The sequence below is a fragment of the Anthonomus grandis genome, chromosome 15 (genome assembly GCF_022605725.1).
Source record: "Anthonomus grandis grandis chromosome 15, icAntGran1.3, whole genome shotgun sequence".
Taxonomy (NCBI): domain Eukaryota; kingdom Metazoa; phylum Arthropoda; class Insecta; order Coleoptera; family Curculionidae; genus Anthonomus; species Anthonomus grandis.
The window spans coordinates 21,315,430-21,336,084 of NC_065560.1; the positions used below are offsets into that span (position 1 = coordinate 21,315,430).

Below are 20,655 nucleotides of genomic sequence, written 5' to 3' on the forward strand. Positions count from 1 at the left end.
AGGCCTTTGTCAGGTCAAAGAATGAAGCATAGGTGTCGAAACCCATTTCCAGACCCCTTGATGAAAAATCCACCAAACTCTTAATAGCCAATGCAGTTGACCTGTTACTCCTGAAACCAAACTGACCCTGCATAAGGAGATTGTTATTTTCATAATGTAATGGTGTAACTGACTATAACAATTTTTCAAATCTTAGAGCAAGATGTAAAACCTTATAAAATATTTGTTACAATAGCTATATGTCAAACTTAGATCAGCTGCTCTATACTGATCCCAGACGGTTTTGGTATAACTTAAATAGTAAATAAGTATAATAGGGCTTAACGAATAAAGGCATTTAAATCAATGTGAAAGACGAACTTATGTCAGGAACAATGTGGGAAACAAAGAAGAGTATATATTTATCCAAACATGTATAGGGTGACCTACTACACTACATTTTGTTTTATATCTTATAATGTAACGTGTTAGAGAAAGAGAGCCTTATGTGTGCAAGATAAAGAAAGGGAGGGATACGTAAGGACAAATTATTGGCTAAAATTTAAAAAACCTCCTTTTAATCCTTGTTAGCCACGAGTTTATAATGATAATAATAAGCCTTTAAGCCTTTATTTCCAACAGGCAACTTGCCCAATAACAGGAAACAGTTGCAAAACAATGAAAAATATAGTTAAAAAAAAAACACACACAAACAAACCTAAAAGAATGAAAAGAAAAAGAGTAAAGTAAAGTCACATTCTCAAAAGTTATCCAAAGAATTAGAACAAATAACTATTAATATGATATAAAAACCCAATTATAAAAGTTTAACAAGATAATCACATATTCAACAAAATTAAATTAAATTAAATTAACTGCAATATACCTACTAACTATAACTTAAACACATGGGTCTTAATCCCAAGAGTAATGATCCACCAAGATATCGACAATCACATGAACCGGAGAGAAATTTATTTCGCACATGTGACAGATCCGATTAAATATAGCGCATATTGTATATAGTGGCGATTTCAACAGGATGTTAGTATGAGGCCTTGGCAGAAAGAATGTCAGGGGATGTCTAGCATTAAGCCTAGGCACCATGAAACGTACACCGGAAAGAAGTACAGGACTATCAATGAATCCATTCAGTAACCCATGCAGGAATTTTACAGAGAAGATCATTCTTCTGAGTTGTAATGGATGTAGATTGAAGCGTTCCAATAGTTGCCGATGATCAAACCCTCTTACCGGATATATGCCATCCTGCCTGAAGGCCAAAAACTTCTAATAAAGCAAATCTACGCTGAACAGATAATGAGTTATATAACAGTAAATGAGCATTAAACAGATTACCAAAGTCAATGTATTATAGGGAGAGTGAATTGATAGATTGCGATCCAATAGCTGAAGGTTTTGCTTAATTCTTTTTGACTGTAGTATTAATGGTTTGGCCAACAATGAAAATCAGCAGTCGAGCGGGAGTATGTCTATATCCATATCCCTAACCCTGTTTTATCTATTGGATTAATTTTCAACAAAATTTCCAAACTACCACCTAAACTTAGTTTGGGTCCTGATGATGCACCCAATTATTTTCTGATAAAAACGGTATGCGGTTTCTTATTCTCTTTTTATAATTTTTAAAAAATCCTTGGATACTGCAGTATTTCCATAACATATAACTAATCTGGTTCTTAACTCCTCTCAAAAGTTTTAGGCTTTGTTATGCATAATTGCACAGAATTTTCTGTTGAGACCTGTAAAAGGATATATATGTCTCTTGTTGTGTCACAGTTGGAATATGCATCAATGATATGGTCCCCTTTTTACACAAATTGTTGTACTGACCTAGAAAGGGCCCAAAATAAATTTATTCGATTTTGTTTATATAAGCTTGGTATGAGGATTCCCAATGATCACATTTATGATGATGCTCGGAGGTTGTTGGACTTACCAACACTGAGGCAAAGGAGAGTTTACCAATAGAGTTTGTCAATTAAACTGTCCTGAACTCCTTGGTGCAATATCTTTCAATACTATCTAGGAATTTTAGGTATAATAGATTATTCTCACTACCATTTCATAGCACTAATTATCCACACCCCTATCGAATGGACACTTAAATTTATTAATTCTAATGAAGTTGAAATATTGGGCATTACTTTACCTAGTTTTAAGAGGCACATTAAAAGTTTAATCTAATTTCAGTGTTCATAGATCTATTAGTATCATTGGGTAATATTATTATTATTATTGCTATTTTTTTTGTTATTTTCATAACCTGGTTGTTATAATGGGGATTAGTGAATTGCTATTGATTAATGTTGGATTTTAATTAATAGTAAATAATTTAATATTTATATTTTTATTTATTGTTAATCTTATTCAAATATTGGGCTAATATGGATTGTTATTTGTTATTGTCTTAATAGTTTATATTACTTGTTGGAATGTACTATTTTTGTTATGGAGTGTTACATTGGGTGTTGGGCTAAAATATTATTTTGTATTTGAATTTCTTTGTTTTCTAATGGGGTTGATCCTGTAAATAAAGAATAAATGTAAGAATTATTATACAGCAAAAAGCTGTGAGAGTGATGGGTTGATTGCATTACACAGAAGATTGTAAAAACATGTACGTAACCTAGCATTAGTACATAGTATTTATATATTACACCACATATTAGTGATTACTTCACACATGAAAATGTACATGATCATTTTACCAGAAATAGAGAACATTTAATATCACAATTTAAATTGAATTCATTGATTAATAATTATATTAAAATAAAAATAAAATGTCTTTTATTAACAAAAAAGTCAACAGGTAATAGATCCGCAGAGCAGTTTTTAACAATTACCAATAAAGATTTAGCTACTAGGCAATAACAAATAAAATATTTACTTTTAAATATACTGACAAATTTTAAAGTGCATGACATTATTTAAAAGCTTTGAGCACAGTATAAAAATTAAAAAAAAAATACATATCACAAAATTACTACAGACTGACTCATCACAGCTTACCACTCCTGATCAAATCTTTTAGTTTCTTTTTAAAACAGGGACAGCTTAATGTTTTAAGATTCTCAGGTATTTTGTTATATAAACTAGCTGCCTGGTATATGGAACACGACTTGAAAAACTCTGTATTATGCCTGCACCAATACTGTTTTCGTAAGCTGCGCCCCAGAGCAATATTCCATATCTTAGTAATGGTTCAATTAGAGCCTTATATATCAAAATCAGTATTTTTCTTGAAAGAATTTCTCTAAGAATATAAAAATAATTATGGATTAGTGCTCCAATTTTTTTTTTTAATATATTACATGATGATCCCATTTTAAGTTTTTATCTATGTATACACCTAAGTATTTAATTAAATCAACCTCTTCAATAGAATTTTCTATATTGTTGACTTTAATATTTTGGAAATTTAGTCTACCGGTGTCCTTTATAGAAAATGTAATGAACTTTCGATTTTTTGCTATTTAGAGTGAGTTTAAAGGTGTCTAAAAATTTTTTTATTAAGGCCAGACCATGTTGAAATTTTGATTTAACATCTTCCCATGTGTCCCCATAGAAAACTCTGCGTAGGAAACTATCTTGTCGGCGGTTGGTTGAATCGGACTTGGGGCCCGATGATTTCAATGACTATTTTTCTAATATTGCTGAGAAGTTACTGGAAGCAGTTCCCAGTGACGGCGATCCATTGCAGTATCTTAATCGGAATGCTATCAACCAATCATTCTTTTTCCACCCTGTAGATGCCACCGAGGTCCTTGAAACAATTCAGTGCTTCGGGTTCCGATGGTATTTCTTCACTTCTGCCTGCGAGCGCTTTAGGTGCTTTGGTTTGGGCAATCAATCAGTCATTTCTTCGGGGCGAGTTCCCATCCTGTTTAAAGGAAGCTATGATTATTCCTCTTCATTAGGGTGGTAGCTTGGACCGACCCTCTAACTTCCGTCCCTTATCAATTTTGTCTACCCTCTCCAAGGTTCTTGAGCGGCTTGCAAAAAAGAGAATTGCCTCTTTTTTGACCAAATACAATGTGCTGTCCCCTAATCAGTATGGATTTCAGTCATCTAAGGGCACGCAGGATGCCATTTTCAGATTCTTGGAGAGTGTGTATCTACTCCAAGGAGGCTGCAGCAGCGGTGTTCTGTGATCTGTCCAAGGCCTTCGATTGTATGGATCATGGAATACTGCTGTCAAAGCTTGATTTTTATGGATTTAGGGGAGTGGCTTTGGGGTGGTTGAAGTCATACCTGTTTGGCTGCACCCAGAGGGTGGTTGCATCTGGATTTTCGTCAGGGATAGCACATCTTAAATGTGGTGTACCTCAAGGGTCAGTGTTGGGTCCTATTTTATTTTTATTATATGTTATTAACTTAATCTCTCTATCACTGCATGGACTAGTGGTTCAGTTTGCCGATGATACTACAATTCTGTGGCATAACAAAGATCAAAAAGTAGTCAGATCTCTCATAGTAGAGGACCTTCACAAAATTAAAGAGTGATGCATCTGCAATCAGCTTGTATTCAATGTTGATAAAACTTTTGTTTTGGGCTTTAAGTGTAATGTAGAGGGTTTTTTGTTTGACGAGCAGAGCCCACTACATGGTAGGGATTATTGTCGATTTCTCGGCCTTTTCATTGATGAGAGTTTAAGGTTTGACAACCACATTTTGGGCCTTGCTGCTAAACTTTCTTCTGGTTGTTTTGCAGTCAGGGTTGGCAGGCATGAGTTGGGGGGGATGTTTGCTCGTTCAGTTTATTTCGCCTTAATAGACTTTCATATCCGTTATGGGTTGCCATTTTGGGGTTTGTGCTCCAAGGGACTCCTTAACATAATTTTTACTATTCAGAAAAAAGCATTAAGGTATCTGTGTGGTGTTGGTCTGAGAGTCTCTTGTAAACCTCTTTTTGTAGCTGAAAGAATTTTAACAGTTTTCTCACTCTTTATACTGGAAACTGCAACACTCATACATAAGTCCGCAAGTTCACCATCCCGCACCAGTCATACTCGTCAGGTGGGCAACTTATCTCTTCCAAACCCCACCTCCTCACTTACGAAAAATTCTCTTATATTTATTAGTCGTAAAATATTTAATCATATTCCTTTTTCGATTAGGACTGTTACAGACCTTAAAAAGTTTAGGAGAGAACTTAAGAAATTAATCTTACCAAAAGCTTACTACGGCATTGAAGAGTATTTTAACGATTCATTTTAATATTTAAAATTAATTATATATCTGTTGATCAGATTTATTTTATTATTTTTTTTTTTATTATTCTTGTTTTATGTTGGTTCTCGCCTTTTCTTTTCTTCTTTTTTGATTTTTTCTTTGTTTATATAAAATATGCTTTTATGTATAGTCAAAATCGATTCTGTATTCTGTTTTTGTCCTGTATAACCCAATAAATACTTATATTATAAATTCTAGGATTAGGAAGCTTTTAGCACAAGTTTGTATATTTTGACTTTGACTATCTTCCCACGTAAATCTATCTCATTTATACCATTCATGTAGATATTAAATAGTATGGGTCCCAGCACAGTGCCCTGTGGCACCCCAGATCCTTACAATCTCTGGCTTGCTAATAGTATCCTGAATTTTGGTGTATTGTACCCTATTTGATAGGTAGTTCTTTAAGAGTAACAAAACGTTTCCTCGTATACCATATTTTTCCAGAACTTCCGATAAGTTTGAATGGCAGACTGTATCAAATGCCTTTGATGGAATGCCACAAGGCACTTACTATTTTTGTCTAGATGTTCAGTTATAGTACCCACAAGTTCATACATGGCATCCACTGTGTTCCTACCAAAGGTAAACCCAAATTGGTTTTTTGATAGAATATTGTTATGGTTAAGATAGGATGTCAATCTTTCTTTAAGATTTTGGCAAAATTAGAAATGGTACTTATAGGTCTGTAGTTTTCCATGTCTTGTTTTTTACCTGATTTAAAGATGGGACTTACGGTGGATACTTTGAACTGGTGTGGTACTTTTCCAGTCTGAAATATTAGATTTATAATATGTACTAGAGGTTCTAATAGGTATGAATGAAGATACTTTATTTACTTTTGATGTTATTCCATCCTTACCTGGGGAGCAGTTATTTTTTAGGGAGCTTATATGTTTAATTACATCATTTTTTGTCACAGGTGGTAAAATAAATAGATGTTTGACATGCATTTTTTTGTTTAAATTGGACTGAGGGCTTTGCTACTGTATCTGCTATTTTAGAGCCTGCATCAATAAAAAGTTTTATGTTTGACTTACTTGACAAATTTTATTTTCAGAACGATTGGAGCATAAGAGAGGACTCTTTGGGGAGGCTGCTGACATGCTTTTATGATGGCTTTAAAGCCTGATCTAAGCTCAACAGCTGGCGTCCAGAATGTGGTAGTTTATGTTTCGAACGATAACTTCGCCCAGTCATATGCCATCGAGCAACACAATGTGTCCCAACAATCCAATGTGTACCCCAACTCGAATCATTCCATGGCCTCCATGGCGCAAACAAAGAACTTTACTGATAAAGACCAGAATATCTTTACGAGTAGCAGTCAAGTGATAAATACTAGTGATTATTTTGATAATGTGATAGCTCAAAATGGTTTCTCAATTAATAATATTGGCCCATATCAATCGGGGGCCAATATTAAAACTAGTGAAGTTTTAACTTGTGACAGGCAACAGGCCGGTCCTGTTCAGCCCGAGAACAATAGGCGCGATGAGTGCGATAATTTGGAACAATACACGGATCCTTATGTGACTATTTTGGGTACCGAAGTACCCAGCCAGAGTGTGCGATGTGATTCAGTGCGGTCAGAAACTGCAGAGTCGAGTTGCAGTAGTCTTAGTTCCGGGGATGAAGGGATGGTCGTAGTACAGAACCATCCGCCAGAGATGGTTGTGTATGATCCGAGTGTTAGTGTGCGGCCCGGGGGAGTTGTACTTGTGGGTCCCCCACCCCAACCAGTGCCGCACCAGCAGGCTCAAGCTGCTCCAGTGGTTGGGATGGGTCAGCCACAATATACAGTGGTACCCTATGGCTGGAAAAGACTGCTAAATAATGGATCTGTTATATATATAAGGTAAGTACCATTGTGTACAATTGTTTTTTTCATTATGAATGGTGAATTTACATAATTATTTTAATACTAAAAGAAGGGTTTTTATTAGTATTTGTCACATTGAAATTTAAACTCAAATTTATTTATTAGTATACAATACATCTTGTTTACAAATTGAAGATACCTAAAACTCATTTATACAATATACTAAAATTAAATAGATATTTTGATTTTTAATCAAATTTTTATTCAAATTTAAATATTCATACAATAAATGTAAGTTCTTAATTGGCACCTAGAGGTTGATACCCCTGTATGTGCACTGAAATATTACTTATATACTATTTCCTAAAAATGTAAATGTATCATATATTCATTCATTTACCTATTTATTTACAAGTGTGGAATTAAATCCTATTTTTCTACCCTATGACATAAGTTTAGAAAAAGTCCTTACACCTCTCATTAACAATCTTAATCCTACTTATATTGTTTAGAATTGCCGCATTGAGAGGTTTTTGAATGCACCGCGAATCCGACTTAATGAATTTGACCAATTACAATTTGTAACGCGTGCATGCGTCAATGATGACTTCGACAGGTGCGCGTTTCCCCTCCATACGGAGGTTCTGTTCTGTCTGTGCTTCGAACCGACAAGCATCTCCAAAAAACGTGATTTAGAGACAGAGTAGCAGTGAAGTAAAAGAATCTGGCCGGCCCTGAATTAGCAACGAACACCAACAGGTAAGTCGTTATTGACGCCGTAAATGGGATAAAAATATAATTATAATATTTTCCTGGTCCTTCAAAACCTAGCTACGCTAGCAATTCTAGACGAACCACTTAATTTATTTTAAACCTTTTAAATTTTTGGTCCTTCGAGCCGGATAACACGAATCGCCCTTAAATTTACAGTCATCTTTATTATTAATATGCATATTTCAAGTGTTTAATCGAAACGTTCGCGTACATAGCAAGACTTTTTTGAATTTAAGGGTTTTTTTTTTCCTCTACAAAATAGTTTGTTTACCTTTTTTATATTGCAACGTTCCACTAAGTAGCATTCCTGCTGCACGAGTGATAACCTATAACCGGTCAGTTTTCAGCCTACTTTTGTGACAAGACATAACCTCAAGGTTTTGTTATTGTTTTCCTAACCCAATTTTGATTGTTTACCTTTTGTTAATTTTGGACTTTATTATCTAATAGTAGTAGATAATAGTTCATGCCATACCGTACCATATTCCTTTGTGGAAATCAACGTAAAGCCGCGTTGTTTTAACCAGTGTTTAACCTCAAATATTCCGATTTGTTTTGGATACCATCTTCTGTTAACGTTTATTGTTAAAGTTTGATTTATTTGGTGCCTAACATTCATAGTTGTCATCATGTCTACAGATAAGAAAGAAGCAGCTAGATTAATAAAAAGGCGTCAGCCCTATATTAATCGTATGAAGGCCATATATGATTTGGCTATTCAATGTCAAGACCAACCATCCAAATTGAATTTGTTGAAGAAGGGTCTTCCTAGTATATGTTCCTCCTTTGATACCTTGCACATTTTATCTTGTTCAGATGATGACAAACAGGATGAGCAACATTCCATTGGACACAACTTCGATGAAATGAAGTATACAGTTAATTTTTTAATTAGAGAATTAAGTCCTCCAGTGGATGTTATCCCGAAAAGTGGCTGTAAGAGCAGCAACACCTTTGTTGGTGAATTACCAAGTGAACATCATGAACATGATCTTGATCTACCTAGAATCAAACTCCCTGTGTTTTCTGGGAACAGAAAAGATTGGCCTGCCTTTTATGATCTAGGTATTTAGAACCCTTGTCCATGAGAAAAGATCCCTCTCCGATATACAAAGATTGTGTTTATTTATGTTCTATTTATTATGTTAAACTTTTAAACAACCTATTTAGGAACTCTCCTCCGAACTATCCTCTCGCGCTCGCTTGATTTTAAATCACTCAGAATTTCCGTTAAATCAAATTCAGAGTCAGAAGAATCATCTTCAATGGTATTAATTTCAGCCCCAGATTTGGTAGTGAGTTTTATTTTTTTGATTTCGGTTCCATTAAATTGGTAGAGGTGTTTGGCTGGCCGGTATTTGAACTTATACTTTGACTCTTTAATTTTGTTTCTAAATTAATATTTGAAGCAACAAATGCCAATTTTCCCGCCCTCTCAGTGGTTAATCGATTTCTTTTTTTTTGTGTGAAAGAATACTTGCTAAAAGTTCTTTCAGTGGCAGCCGAAGACGGTGGCAAAGTTAAAATAGCTAATGCGACAGTTTTCAATGATGTCTTTAAGCAATAAACACTCCACCATGTCCTGGAATCTGTATTTATATAACTGGAAGTGCCGGCCCCGGCAGCGCGGTGGGTATATACCTGCCTAGCAGTCGTGTGGCCCTGGGTTCGAGTCCCAGACTTGGCATGGTCGTTTGTCACGTCCGATTTAGTTTAAGTACTAAAAAATTATATATAGAGGTTTTTCGTGACTAAATGTGCTCAGCACAAGATCAATAAATTAAAAAAAAAAAAAACAACTGGAAGTACTTGAAGAAGTGGAAGCCGTTGATTTTAACAAAAAAAAGTTAAAAATATTGCACTTTCTTCTTGGCATTTTCAACAATAAACACTAGAAACCACTTTTTTTAAAACTCCGATGCAATCTCTTCAAATTCAAAGCATAAATTAACCACGAAAAATAACATGAATTTCCAATAAACCAATCTGTAAATCCCCGAAAATCAACAATGTCAGATGTCATTGCTGTCAACGATCGACGACAACCAACCTAATGCGAGGCGATCCGGTGTTGCCACGTCTGGTTGCTAAAGGACCGTTACTGCCGAAAACCGACACCAAACGTTAACGCTATGGGAACGTTCACATTTTTGGGGAACGTTCGGATTCATGCTCATTCGTGCTCTTGAGAATAAACGTCACGAAAAAAGTCGTGAACGTTCTTCGAGAATAAACGGGAACGTTCCATTGCTCACAACACTAGCTATATATAATGCACCTGTAGCAAAAACTCATTCGGCCTATGATCTAAGAAAGCTTATCACCACATTTTCTCCAAATATTTAAAAGCTTTAAAATAAATTAAGTTGTTCATCTAGAATTGCTAGCGTAGCTAGGTTTTGAAGGACCAGGAAAATATTATAATTATATTTTTATCCCATTTACGGCGTCAATAATGACTTACTTGTTGGTGTTCGTTGCTAATTCAGGGCCGGCCAGATTCTTTTACTTCACTGCTACTCTGTCTCTAAATCACGTTTTTTGGAGATGCTTGTCGGTTCGAAGCACAGACAGAACAGAACCTTCGTATGGAGGGGAAACGCGCACCTGTCGAAGTCATCATTGACGCATGCACGCGTTACAAATTGTAATTGGTCAAATTCATTAAGTCGGATTCGCGGTGCATTCAAAAACCTCTCAATGCGGCAATTCTAAACATATATTTTTAATTTTATTTGGTATTAAGTTGTAAAATTTTGGTGGTATAATTAAGTGTCTATTAACATTTGCTCTTGTTTGATAATGATGGTATACGAATTTTTTTAGTGTTTCTTTTTTATGTACACTGGTGGCCAAAAGTAGTAGTTATTTTTCAAATTTGTTTATATCACGGTTTAGGAAATGATAAATTAGGTGGGACAGTACCTGATTAAAAAACAATGGAGCCTATTTGTAATGTTTAATTATATTTAAACGATTTATTCGTAATACCCAATTTTATAAAAAAAAATTAAAAAACTAAAGAATTTTTCAAGTGACCAAAATTAAATTGACAAATTCAAAGCTTACTAAAATAAAAATAAGTATAGAAAATTTAAAGGGTTTTATTCAATAATGCGTTGCATAGCCTCTATTTCTTCTCACTTCCACCAACCTTTTGGGCACTGACCTAATTAAATTGTCAATATAGGGCGTGTCGATGGATGTCCAGCATGCCTTCAAAGCTTCAAAAAGTTCTTGTTTATTTTTGAAATGTTTACATCGGATGTGACGATCAATGTAATCCCAAATGTTCTCGATCGGATTTAGGTCCGGTGACTGTGACGGCCATTTGATAACATTAATTTTTTTTTGGGTCAACCATTGCTTAACGACCTTGGATGCGTGTTTCGGATCGTTATCATGTTGAAAGTAGTGGTTGAGTGGCATAACTTCATCAGCGTAAGGTACCATAACATCCTGCAGTATGTCTTTATACATGAAACGATCCATCGTGCCTTCTATCAAGTGTAGTGGACCCATCCCATAGCCCAAAAAACAGCCCCACACCATCACGGAACCACCTCCATGCTTGACTGTGGACACCGTATATTTGGGATCATACCTTTGGTCCACAGGACGCCTAACATATTTTTTGCCATCCGAATTAATCAAATTAAACTTTGATTCATCACTAAAAATAACTTTTTTCCATTCGGAGAGTGTCCAGTGACTATGTTCTCGAGCAAAGCTCAATCGCGCCCCTACGTTTTTTAAACTTAGCAGTGGTTTCTTTGCAGGGCGTCTTGTTTTTAAATCACTATTGCAGTCTCCTTCTAATGGTACGACAACTAACTGAACCCACACCTTCTTCTTCCAAATGCAGCTTGATTTCTTTTGAAGTTGCGAATGGGTCAAGTTTTGCTTTTTTCAAAATTAATTTGTCAACACGACTAGTGGTCTTCTTTGGTCGGCCAGTTTTTTTTTAGAGGAACAACACTTCCACGGAGATTAAAATTTTTTATTATTTGACTTACTGTTGCCCTCAAAAGAGAAAATTTTCGAGCAATATCCGCCTGTTTCACCCCTTTCCGGTAATCGTCGATTATTCGCATCTTAATAAGGATCGATAAAGTTATACATACCACGTGGCATTGTGAATATTTTTCAAAACTAATAGTAAGGAAAGTCAAATCAACAGAAACCAACGCATAAAACTCAGAGACTTAATAAATATGTTGTTTGTCAATCCAATTTTGGCCACCTAGCAGTCAAACAAAATTATTGGAATTTGATTAAAAAAATATTGAGAAAAAGTGCAAGCAATAAAAATCTATGGAATTTGTTTCTTCAAACTATGTTGTTCACATTCCTGAACATTAATAAGCTCAACCCGTTTTTCCTTTGCTTCAGATAAAATATATCCATAAAAATGGAATTTGTCAATCTACTTTTGGCCACCAGTGTATATAGGTACAAATATAGTGTATGTATAAACAGTCTAAGTTGCAGATGTCCCTGTTATACAATGATTTAGTTCTCTCTTCCCTAAAAATTATCTTTAATATAGCGTTTTGTATGTACCCCCCCCCCCCCCATACTACAAGGCTGTACGGCAGCAATGATTCCACCAGAGATTTGTATACTAATTTGATCAGTTTAATGCAGGGAAATTCTCTAAGAAGATAAAATTTATGAATTAGGGTGCAAACTTTTTTTGTGAGATATATTATGTTCGGTCCATTTTAAATGCTGATCAATTACTATTCCTGAATATTTAGTTTTCTTTACCTCTGGTATAAAACAGTGGTTTTCTTCACTTGTCTGAATTTCAGTGAAATTCGGTCTACTTGTGCTTGTTAGCGAAAATGCAATATAGAGTCTAACCATTGTTTGACAACACCAAAACTGCGTAACACTCTTTGTTTTGCCTCTTCGCATGTCTTACCAGTAAAAACAAGTACCATATCGTCAGCATAGGATATAATTTTACCATTTATGTTTAAATTTAGTAAGCCATTAATATACAGGGTAGTCCATTTAACTCATCGCAAGAGTCATCGCAATATCTCGAAAACTAAACATGTATCCAGAAAATGTTTCATGTGAAGTTTGAATGGTTTCCAGGGGGCCATAAAATGGCCTCATTGGTTTGATTTTGAGTGGACGTTTTTTGCACAGAAACCTCTATTTTTTTTAATAGTATCTGATTTAGTGTTAAAAAATAAGTAACTTTCATCTGACACTTTTTTACATGCGACCTCTCCTTTTCAAGATATTAATTCTTGATTCTTTTACGAATTTTTTCCTTGACAGTGACATTTGCCCTTGTAGGTAGTATCTGATGATCTATCAAAAGGAGTGAAAGTATTTTATGATAGAATTTTATTATCAACAGAATCGAAAACTTGAAAATAAAACGTACAAAGTTCAAATACAAGAAATTGAAACAAAAAAAATTCTTTTAATAAATGTTCTTTTAGAAAAAAAAACTGGTCAGTTCTTAAAACTGACCTGCTTACATTTTCTAAATTCAAAAAAGACACATCACTCTATGTAAAACTTAATGGAAGGTCTATAGAGTGTTTGAGCAGTATTAAATTCTTGGGTATACACTTGGATGGATGTCTTAGTTATGAAAAACACATAAATTACTTAACATCAAAACTGAGCAGCCTCTGTGGTCTTATTCGTAGACTCAGGGATCAACTATCAATAGAAACCATTAAGATTTTTTACTTTTCAAACATTCAGTCAGGGCTGAATTATGGCATTATGTTTTGGGGTAGTGGAAGGGATGCCCAAAATATTTTTAAGGTGCAAAAACGAATAATTCGGTGCATATTTGGACTCGCTCCCAGAGCATCGTGTGAGGAGTATCTTGATGGTTTTGGTGTACTTACTGCCCCATCACTGTACTTCTTATCACTTGTGATGTTCATTAAGAAGCATCCTCAGTTATTTCCAACAAATAAGGATGGGTACTCACGAGACATGACGACCATAACAAGAAACAGAGAAGCTCTTGGAATACCTGCACACGGGTCAGCTTTCTTTGAAAGAAGCCGAACTTATCGAGCAGTAAAGGCATACCACATGTTACCGGCAGGTCTGCGACAGATTCAGAGCCGTAATTTATTTAAACAGAGTGTTTCTTACTGAAAAAAGGTTCTACTCTTTTAAATTCAATAAATAAAAATGTATCTTTATGAATTACAAATTTTTAAGTTTTTGTGTTTATACGGGGTATTTGTTGATTTTAACGTATTACTTTATAATTTTATTTAAAAAAAAATGTTTTAGATCTTTTTAACTTAGGTCATAAGATTTTAATTCGAGTCAAAATGTGTTGACGTTGCTTTGTCTTTTTATTAAGGATTTGGATGGCAATAAAGGAATTTATTTATTTATTTATAAATGTTCAAAGTGTTGACCTTTCACTTCTATACATTTTTTCGACTCGCTTTCTAAACGATCGATGAACAGAGTTCAGCATCTATGGAGTTATCTGCCCGCAAACCTCCTTGATTCGCAGCTTCATATTTTCGGGAGTCGTTGGTGGATCGCGATATACGATCGCCTTCAAATAACCCCATAGAAAAAAATCTAAGGGCGTCAAATCAGGTGACCGTGACGGCCAGTGGACTGCTCCACCGCGACCTATCCAACGTTTATTGAAGTCACGATCCAACACTTGGCGCGCAACGCGTGAATAATGTGCAGGACAACCATCATGCTGGTACCACATATTTAGTCTCACTTCAAAACACACATCTTCCAAAAATACTGGTAGAATCTCCAGCAAAAAATTATGGTATTTTTGGCCTGTAAGGTTCTATGAGTTTATCATTGATGATGCCACATCAGAAATTCACAGACCATGGCCGCTAATGTTCTATCGCTCGAAATCACCTGGGATTTTCAACTGCCCAATAATGCATGTTATGACGATTAACTACACCATAGTTTGTAAATGAAGCTTCATCGGTGAATATCTATATTATAATATGAAATCTATGTATGTAAGAATTGTTAAAATTTTTATATTTTTGTAAAAGATTATGTTGTCAACTATCTTTAAGATTTTATATAATGCTTTGTTAACAACAGATGATGTTATGTAACAATAAAGCTATTTTTGACTTTGACTTTGACTTTGACTTGAATAAGACGCGCAGAAAGAAATTGTTATTTTCATGCAACTGATTTTGGGCCCATTCACAAAACAACACTCGATTTTGGAAATCATTCCCGTGAAGCTCTTGATGTAACGACAAGTGATACGGATGAAACTTGTGGCGTTTCAAAATTCTCAGGACTCCAGGATTATGGGCAACTGCAGCTAAGACGGCAATTTCATTTTTTTGACTGGTAATGCTTTTCTTTCGTGATCGATTTATCGTTCTCACACTTCCATCTTCTATAAAGTGGTTCACTACACGATAAAATGATGCTCGCGATGGAAGTCGCCGTTGAGGATGTCGCGTGGTATACAGTTCAATGGCTCTATTAATATTCCGTTCAGATTATTGTTAGGCATTCCATAGTTACTCAACAAAATAGTCAAATACTTGATATCTGAAAGAATACTGTGAACCCTCTCATTTACTTTATTCATCAGTATTTGTTTACAATCGCCTGAAATATCTGGGATTAACACGTGAGATCTGTTCACTATAGAAAATTTTCCCATCATAACAACTTGCATTGATCACTGATCAACAATGCCTTGTCACAATAATATTGAAGAATTGCTGAACCAAAGCTATTCCTGTTTCTAATGTGATTGTCAAGGAAAAAATTCGTAAAAGAATCAAGAATTAATATCTTGAAAAGGAGAGGTCGCATGTAAAAAAGTGTTAGATGAAAGTTACTTATTTTTTAAATCAAATACTATTAAAAAAAATAGAGGTTTCTATGCAAAAACGTGAAGTTGACCTTCATTTGACCTTGAAGACGTCCACTTAAGGTCAAACTAATAACGTAATTTTATAGCTCCCTGGAAACCATTCAAACTTCACGTAAAACATTTTCTGGATACATGTTTAGTTTTCAAATTATTGCGATGTCTCAATTTAAATGGACCACCCTGTATATAATGAAGAGAATAGGACCCAATATGGTGCCTTGTGGGACTCCAATTTTTATTTTCAGAGGGTGACTAAAGCACTTGATTTAGTTTTAGAAATTGATCTCAGTCGGAAAGATAGCTTCTAAAAAGGTCCCATACCATGCCTCGAACACCATAATGTGATAACACATCAAGGAGTGAGTAAATACTAACAGTATTTACCAACACAATGGTTTTTAAAAATCTGTGTGTGCTGGTTATCTGCCTATTCTATTTAATTTCTTCTTATATTTAAAGTTTCATCTTATCTTATAAATAATATTTGTACTTTTTTTGTATTAAACATGTAATATTATAAATTAGCAATGAAAACATACCTAAAAGAAAATAGTCTCAAAATTCAAGCAAAAGCTACTTTCTAATATCCACTAACCTATTTATAACACTGAGGGCAACACATTGTAAATCGTAGAACCAGTATAACTAATATGCCTCTGAGTTGCAGAATTTCTAAAGAATGTCAATGTTAGATTTTGGTTCTTAGCATTACAAGTATTTTAATTATGCATTATTCTTTGTCTGTAATACTGAGTATTAAGCATAAAGCATATTACAACCTTTATGTATAACTGTTCTAATGTCAAGAGTTTACTCTCCTGAAAGAGTAGGTTCGTGGAAAATCTTTTATTCCTAAACATCATGATCTTTATAATGTATTTTTGATCTATAAAGAGGTTAGAATTTGTTTTTTACTTGCACTGCCCCATATTATTACTCCATAATTTATAATTGATTCCACCAATGAATAATAAACCATTTTTAACATTTTAAGGGTCAAAACATTTCTAAGCTCATAAAATTTTTTACATTGCCAATTTAAGTAGAAACGTATCATCCATTTTTTCTCTAAGAGACCAAACGAAAACAAAACAAATTAAAGTAGTATATAAAAAAGTAGTCTATAACTACTTAATTTTGCCAATTTAAGTAGGTAGTTATAGACTAAGCTATCAAAAACTTTTGGAAGTAAAGATTGTGTAAACGAAGGCTTAGATAATGAATATCTGCACAACTTCTTTAGTTTTATACCTATTAAATAACCGTTCCTTAAAAGGAAAAACTCTACCAATTTGCCTAGATAAGAGAACACATTTTTTAAAAATACCTTTAATTATTTGGTAAAAAATTGTTTCTGCATCATTAATATTGGTACATGTAAGTACACTGTCCCAATTTTGAATCAGAAATTCTCAACTCAACTGGAAAAATGTTTTATTGTCAATATGAAAGTTGTAGACAAAAAAAAAAGCTCAAAAATTGTGTAAGTGTTTTTAAATTTACATGAAGCAATATTGGAGGATGTGCTTTTTTAGTTTTTTCTAATTTCCTTACTTAATTAAACCATCACACAACAGATTATATCAGTTAGGTTCCAAACAATTAAGAAGATTCTTCTTATCACATTTAAAATGATAATTTTAAGTTATATTAATATTAATAATTCCTAATATATATTTTATTCAGGCAAAATAATATAATGTACTCCTAAGGTAAAATAATAATTACTTTTATTCAAATTCTAATGATATAATCACCAATGCTCTTAGACATATTTATTTGTTTGGTTGCCCCACCACTTCCTTATCAGGTAGATACCAAATTTTAAACTATTAACAAAATTACTTGAAATACCCATGCATTACAAACTTTTTTCTTGGCCTGTTTCTTATCCCCTTAGCTGAAATACCATAAGTATCCTAATGCCATAAATCTTAGCAGCCACTCTTGTTCTTTTATGTCACTGGGTACAAATTTATGGCCCTGCAATATAATAAGAGCTGAGATAACCGACTAACAAGGAACTGGCCTTTTAAAACTTGATATACAATGTAACAACTGATGTGACTAATTATATTTTTTTGGGTCTTTTTTTTTTGGTTAGATCAGTGTTAAGGTTGTAGGTGAACAGGGACACTCTATAGTTAGAGTCTTAATAAGACCAAGACAAGGGTCAAGACCAAGACAACATTTTGTTGTTAATTTATTCTTTTAAAAGGTGTTTTTTTCACACCATGTTTTTTTTGTTGCTCAGATCATCCAATTTATAATATTATTTTATGTAATATATCTACAATTATTTGAAGAAGTTTTATTTATTTATTTGGAATATGCATCTAACGGACAAAGTCCAAGGGATCAAAAATATTGCAAATAAAACGGGGAATTTAAAAATATTTTTTAATACAAGAAAAACCAGTGGCGTACCATTTTTCTTTATAAAAGTATTCAGCGGAAAACCCGCACACACGCCACTGGAGAACATAAAAATGTTAAAAAGTATGTTGGTAAATAGCTCTGGATACACAGACCCTGCATACCAGTCTTTGGACAAATATCTACAGGGGTATTTAAGTTATCAAAAAAAAAATTCATTTTTTTTGTTAAAACTTTACCACCCTGTAGCTCAAAATCTAAAAGGTTTAGGACCTATGTTTATAGGAACTTTTTTGCGAATTTTTGTCCAAAGAACACGTTCCTGAATTTTGTCGCAATATATAAAAAAAACCCTGTATACCACAGAAAATAATTTTACAAACAAGTTGAGTATATCGAACCGTGTTCAGCTGTAATATCTTCAAAATGCATAACCAGTGGCATAGTTCCAGAACTAGAGAGAGCTTATTTACTTTCGAAGGAAAAAGTTTAAAGCAATGTTTCACTAACTGTTGACATTGTTTTTTGGGATTGCTAAATTGTTGTTGTTAAGTTTGTTTGTATTTTTTGTGTGTTACCTTTTTTTGATATATTAAATTCTCAAGTACCTTGGAAAACCACTGTGGGAATTTATGAGATGCTTTAAATACTATTAGATAGAAACAAATAGATTGAAGCACAGAATAGAAACTATGAATTGTGGTTACCATATTATTATTATTTTCAACAATAGACCATCGGTTAATTCTTAAAAAGTAATCGTTGTTTTAGTCATAATTTGCATTTATCATATTATTATTTGGTTTGGGTAAATATATAAATATAATTATTACGAACGCAAATTGGGAAAGTAAAGTCAAAATCGTGATTTAATTCGACAAACGTGCTACAATAATTAGAAAGTTTAATAACATACGAGTGTACGCCACTTATTCCTAAGTATATCGTTGTCTTGTTCTCATGACCCTAGCACCAGCTCAAAACAGAAAACCTGTTTATAGAAACACGCGATTGCATTATCCATTTGGGAGATATATAATATATGAATAAAGCAGATGGTTACTTTAAATTCATTTATTTTTGAACATATATTGTATGTAATAAAGCAATTGGTCCTAAACGGGAGAATTATCCCTTTATATACAAATAGACGGGGTGTCTCAAGGTCGATGGTAGGTTAGACGTTTATGATAAACGAGACGTTGGATTTTTTTGAAAATTTGCAATACAGGTTATTGCTAGTGACCTAACAATTAGTCAAAGTCAAAAGTTTATTGAAAAGCAAATTTGTTGTACAATTTACAAAGAATTCCTAAATTGACAATAAACATATAACTAACAATTACAAGTGTGCTTAGAGGTAGTGATGTAAAATTCTCGAGCACGTAATGTAAAAGAATGTTCCCTGAGCACGAACGAGAATAAACAAGCATAAACGAAAAAAACCTGAGAATTTATGTTTGGGATGTGGTAAAGTATTCAAAAACTTATTTTTCATGATTTTTTCTCAAAATGCCTAGAAAAATGCTCAATATTCTCCTAATGCTTTGTAAAATACCGACACTGAATTATTTATTCTTCTAACTTTATAAAAACCTTAACATCATAATATTCATAAATCCAAATGCAACAAATCCGGAAGTAACATGAAAATAACATGACAAACATTTTATGATGTAAGAAGTGAAAAGTAACTCGAAAAAAAGCTTTATATAAAAAAATAAACTGCAATCTGCAATAAACCAAAAATACAGTTTTAACCTAACTCAGGTACTCTATAATTGTGGACCAATATCAAGATCAAGAGTAGTCAAGCCCATCGAAACTTTCTGGCCCAATGCTACTATTTGAATCGAAATCGTGAACACTGTAGGCCCCGCTCTCTTCGTCATCGGACTCATCTGAATTCTCAGATTCTAATGTTAATAATAAATCATGGACCTGATCACCCAGAGGAGGAGCTGTCTGTGTAGACGTGGAAGAATCCAAGGATTGAGGTTGGTTTACCTCCATTGACGTTGATTCACCTTGTCTTTGGGACTCTTTGGCCATCAGATTAAGGTTACAGGCAATATGGGTTAGCATTCCCGCTCTCTTCACCGTCAAACGATATCGACGTTTAGTATGGACTAACGAATACCTACTAAATGTTCGCTCAGTAGCGGCTGACGAAGACGGAAGCGTCAAAATGCTTACTGCTAAATCCTTGATGGCTGTTTTCGAACAATAACCCTGCCACCACGTTACAGGCTCTATTTTGCCAACAATGCCCCATAAATAGGGCTTCGCAAATGTTTCGGTATGTGCTATGTATTGAGCTAATTCAACGGCGATTGCACTTTCTTGAAGACGAAAATTTTCATTAGTGGCAGCCAGTGTATTAATAAATTATTGTATCCCTAAAATAAAAATACATCATATTATTACATTAGATACCGTGTTAGTAGTTGCAAATGTGTTACCATCGGAGTGTTCCTCAGGTGACAAGTGTATTCCTTGATATTTCGGGTTTAAAATATTAGCAACTAAAAGCACTCCGCAAACGAATTTGCTCTTT

The 20,655-nt window shown here is 34.0% G+C and overlaps 1 protein-coding gene across 2 annotated transcripts in view; it reads left to right on the plus strand.

Annotated features, from left to right (window-relative positions):
• The window catches only part of LOC126744869 (uncharacterized), a 539,903-nt gene that overhangs the window by 11,108 nt on the left and 508,140 nt on the right, over positions 1–20,655 (plus strand). For both annotated transcript variants that reach the window (XM_050452434.1, XM_050452435.1), the window contains exon 2: positions 6,299–7,096. In XM_050452434.1, the coding sequence (XP_050308391.1) occupies positions 6,351–7,096 (746 nt within the window). In that variant the 5' untranslated portion in view covers positions 6,299–6,350. The remainder of the gene's footprint in view (positions 1–6,298; positions 7,097–20,655) is intronic.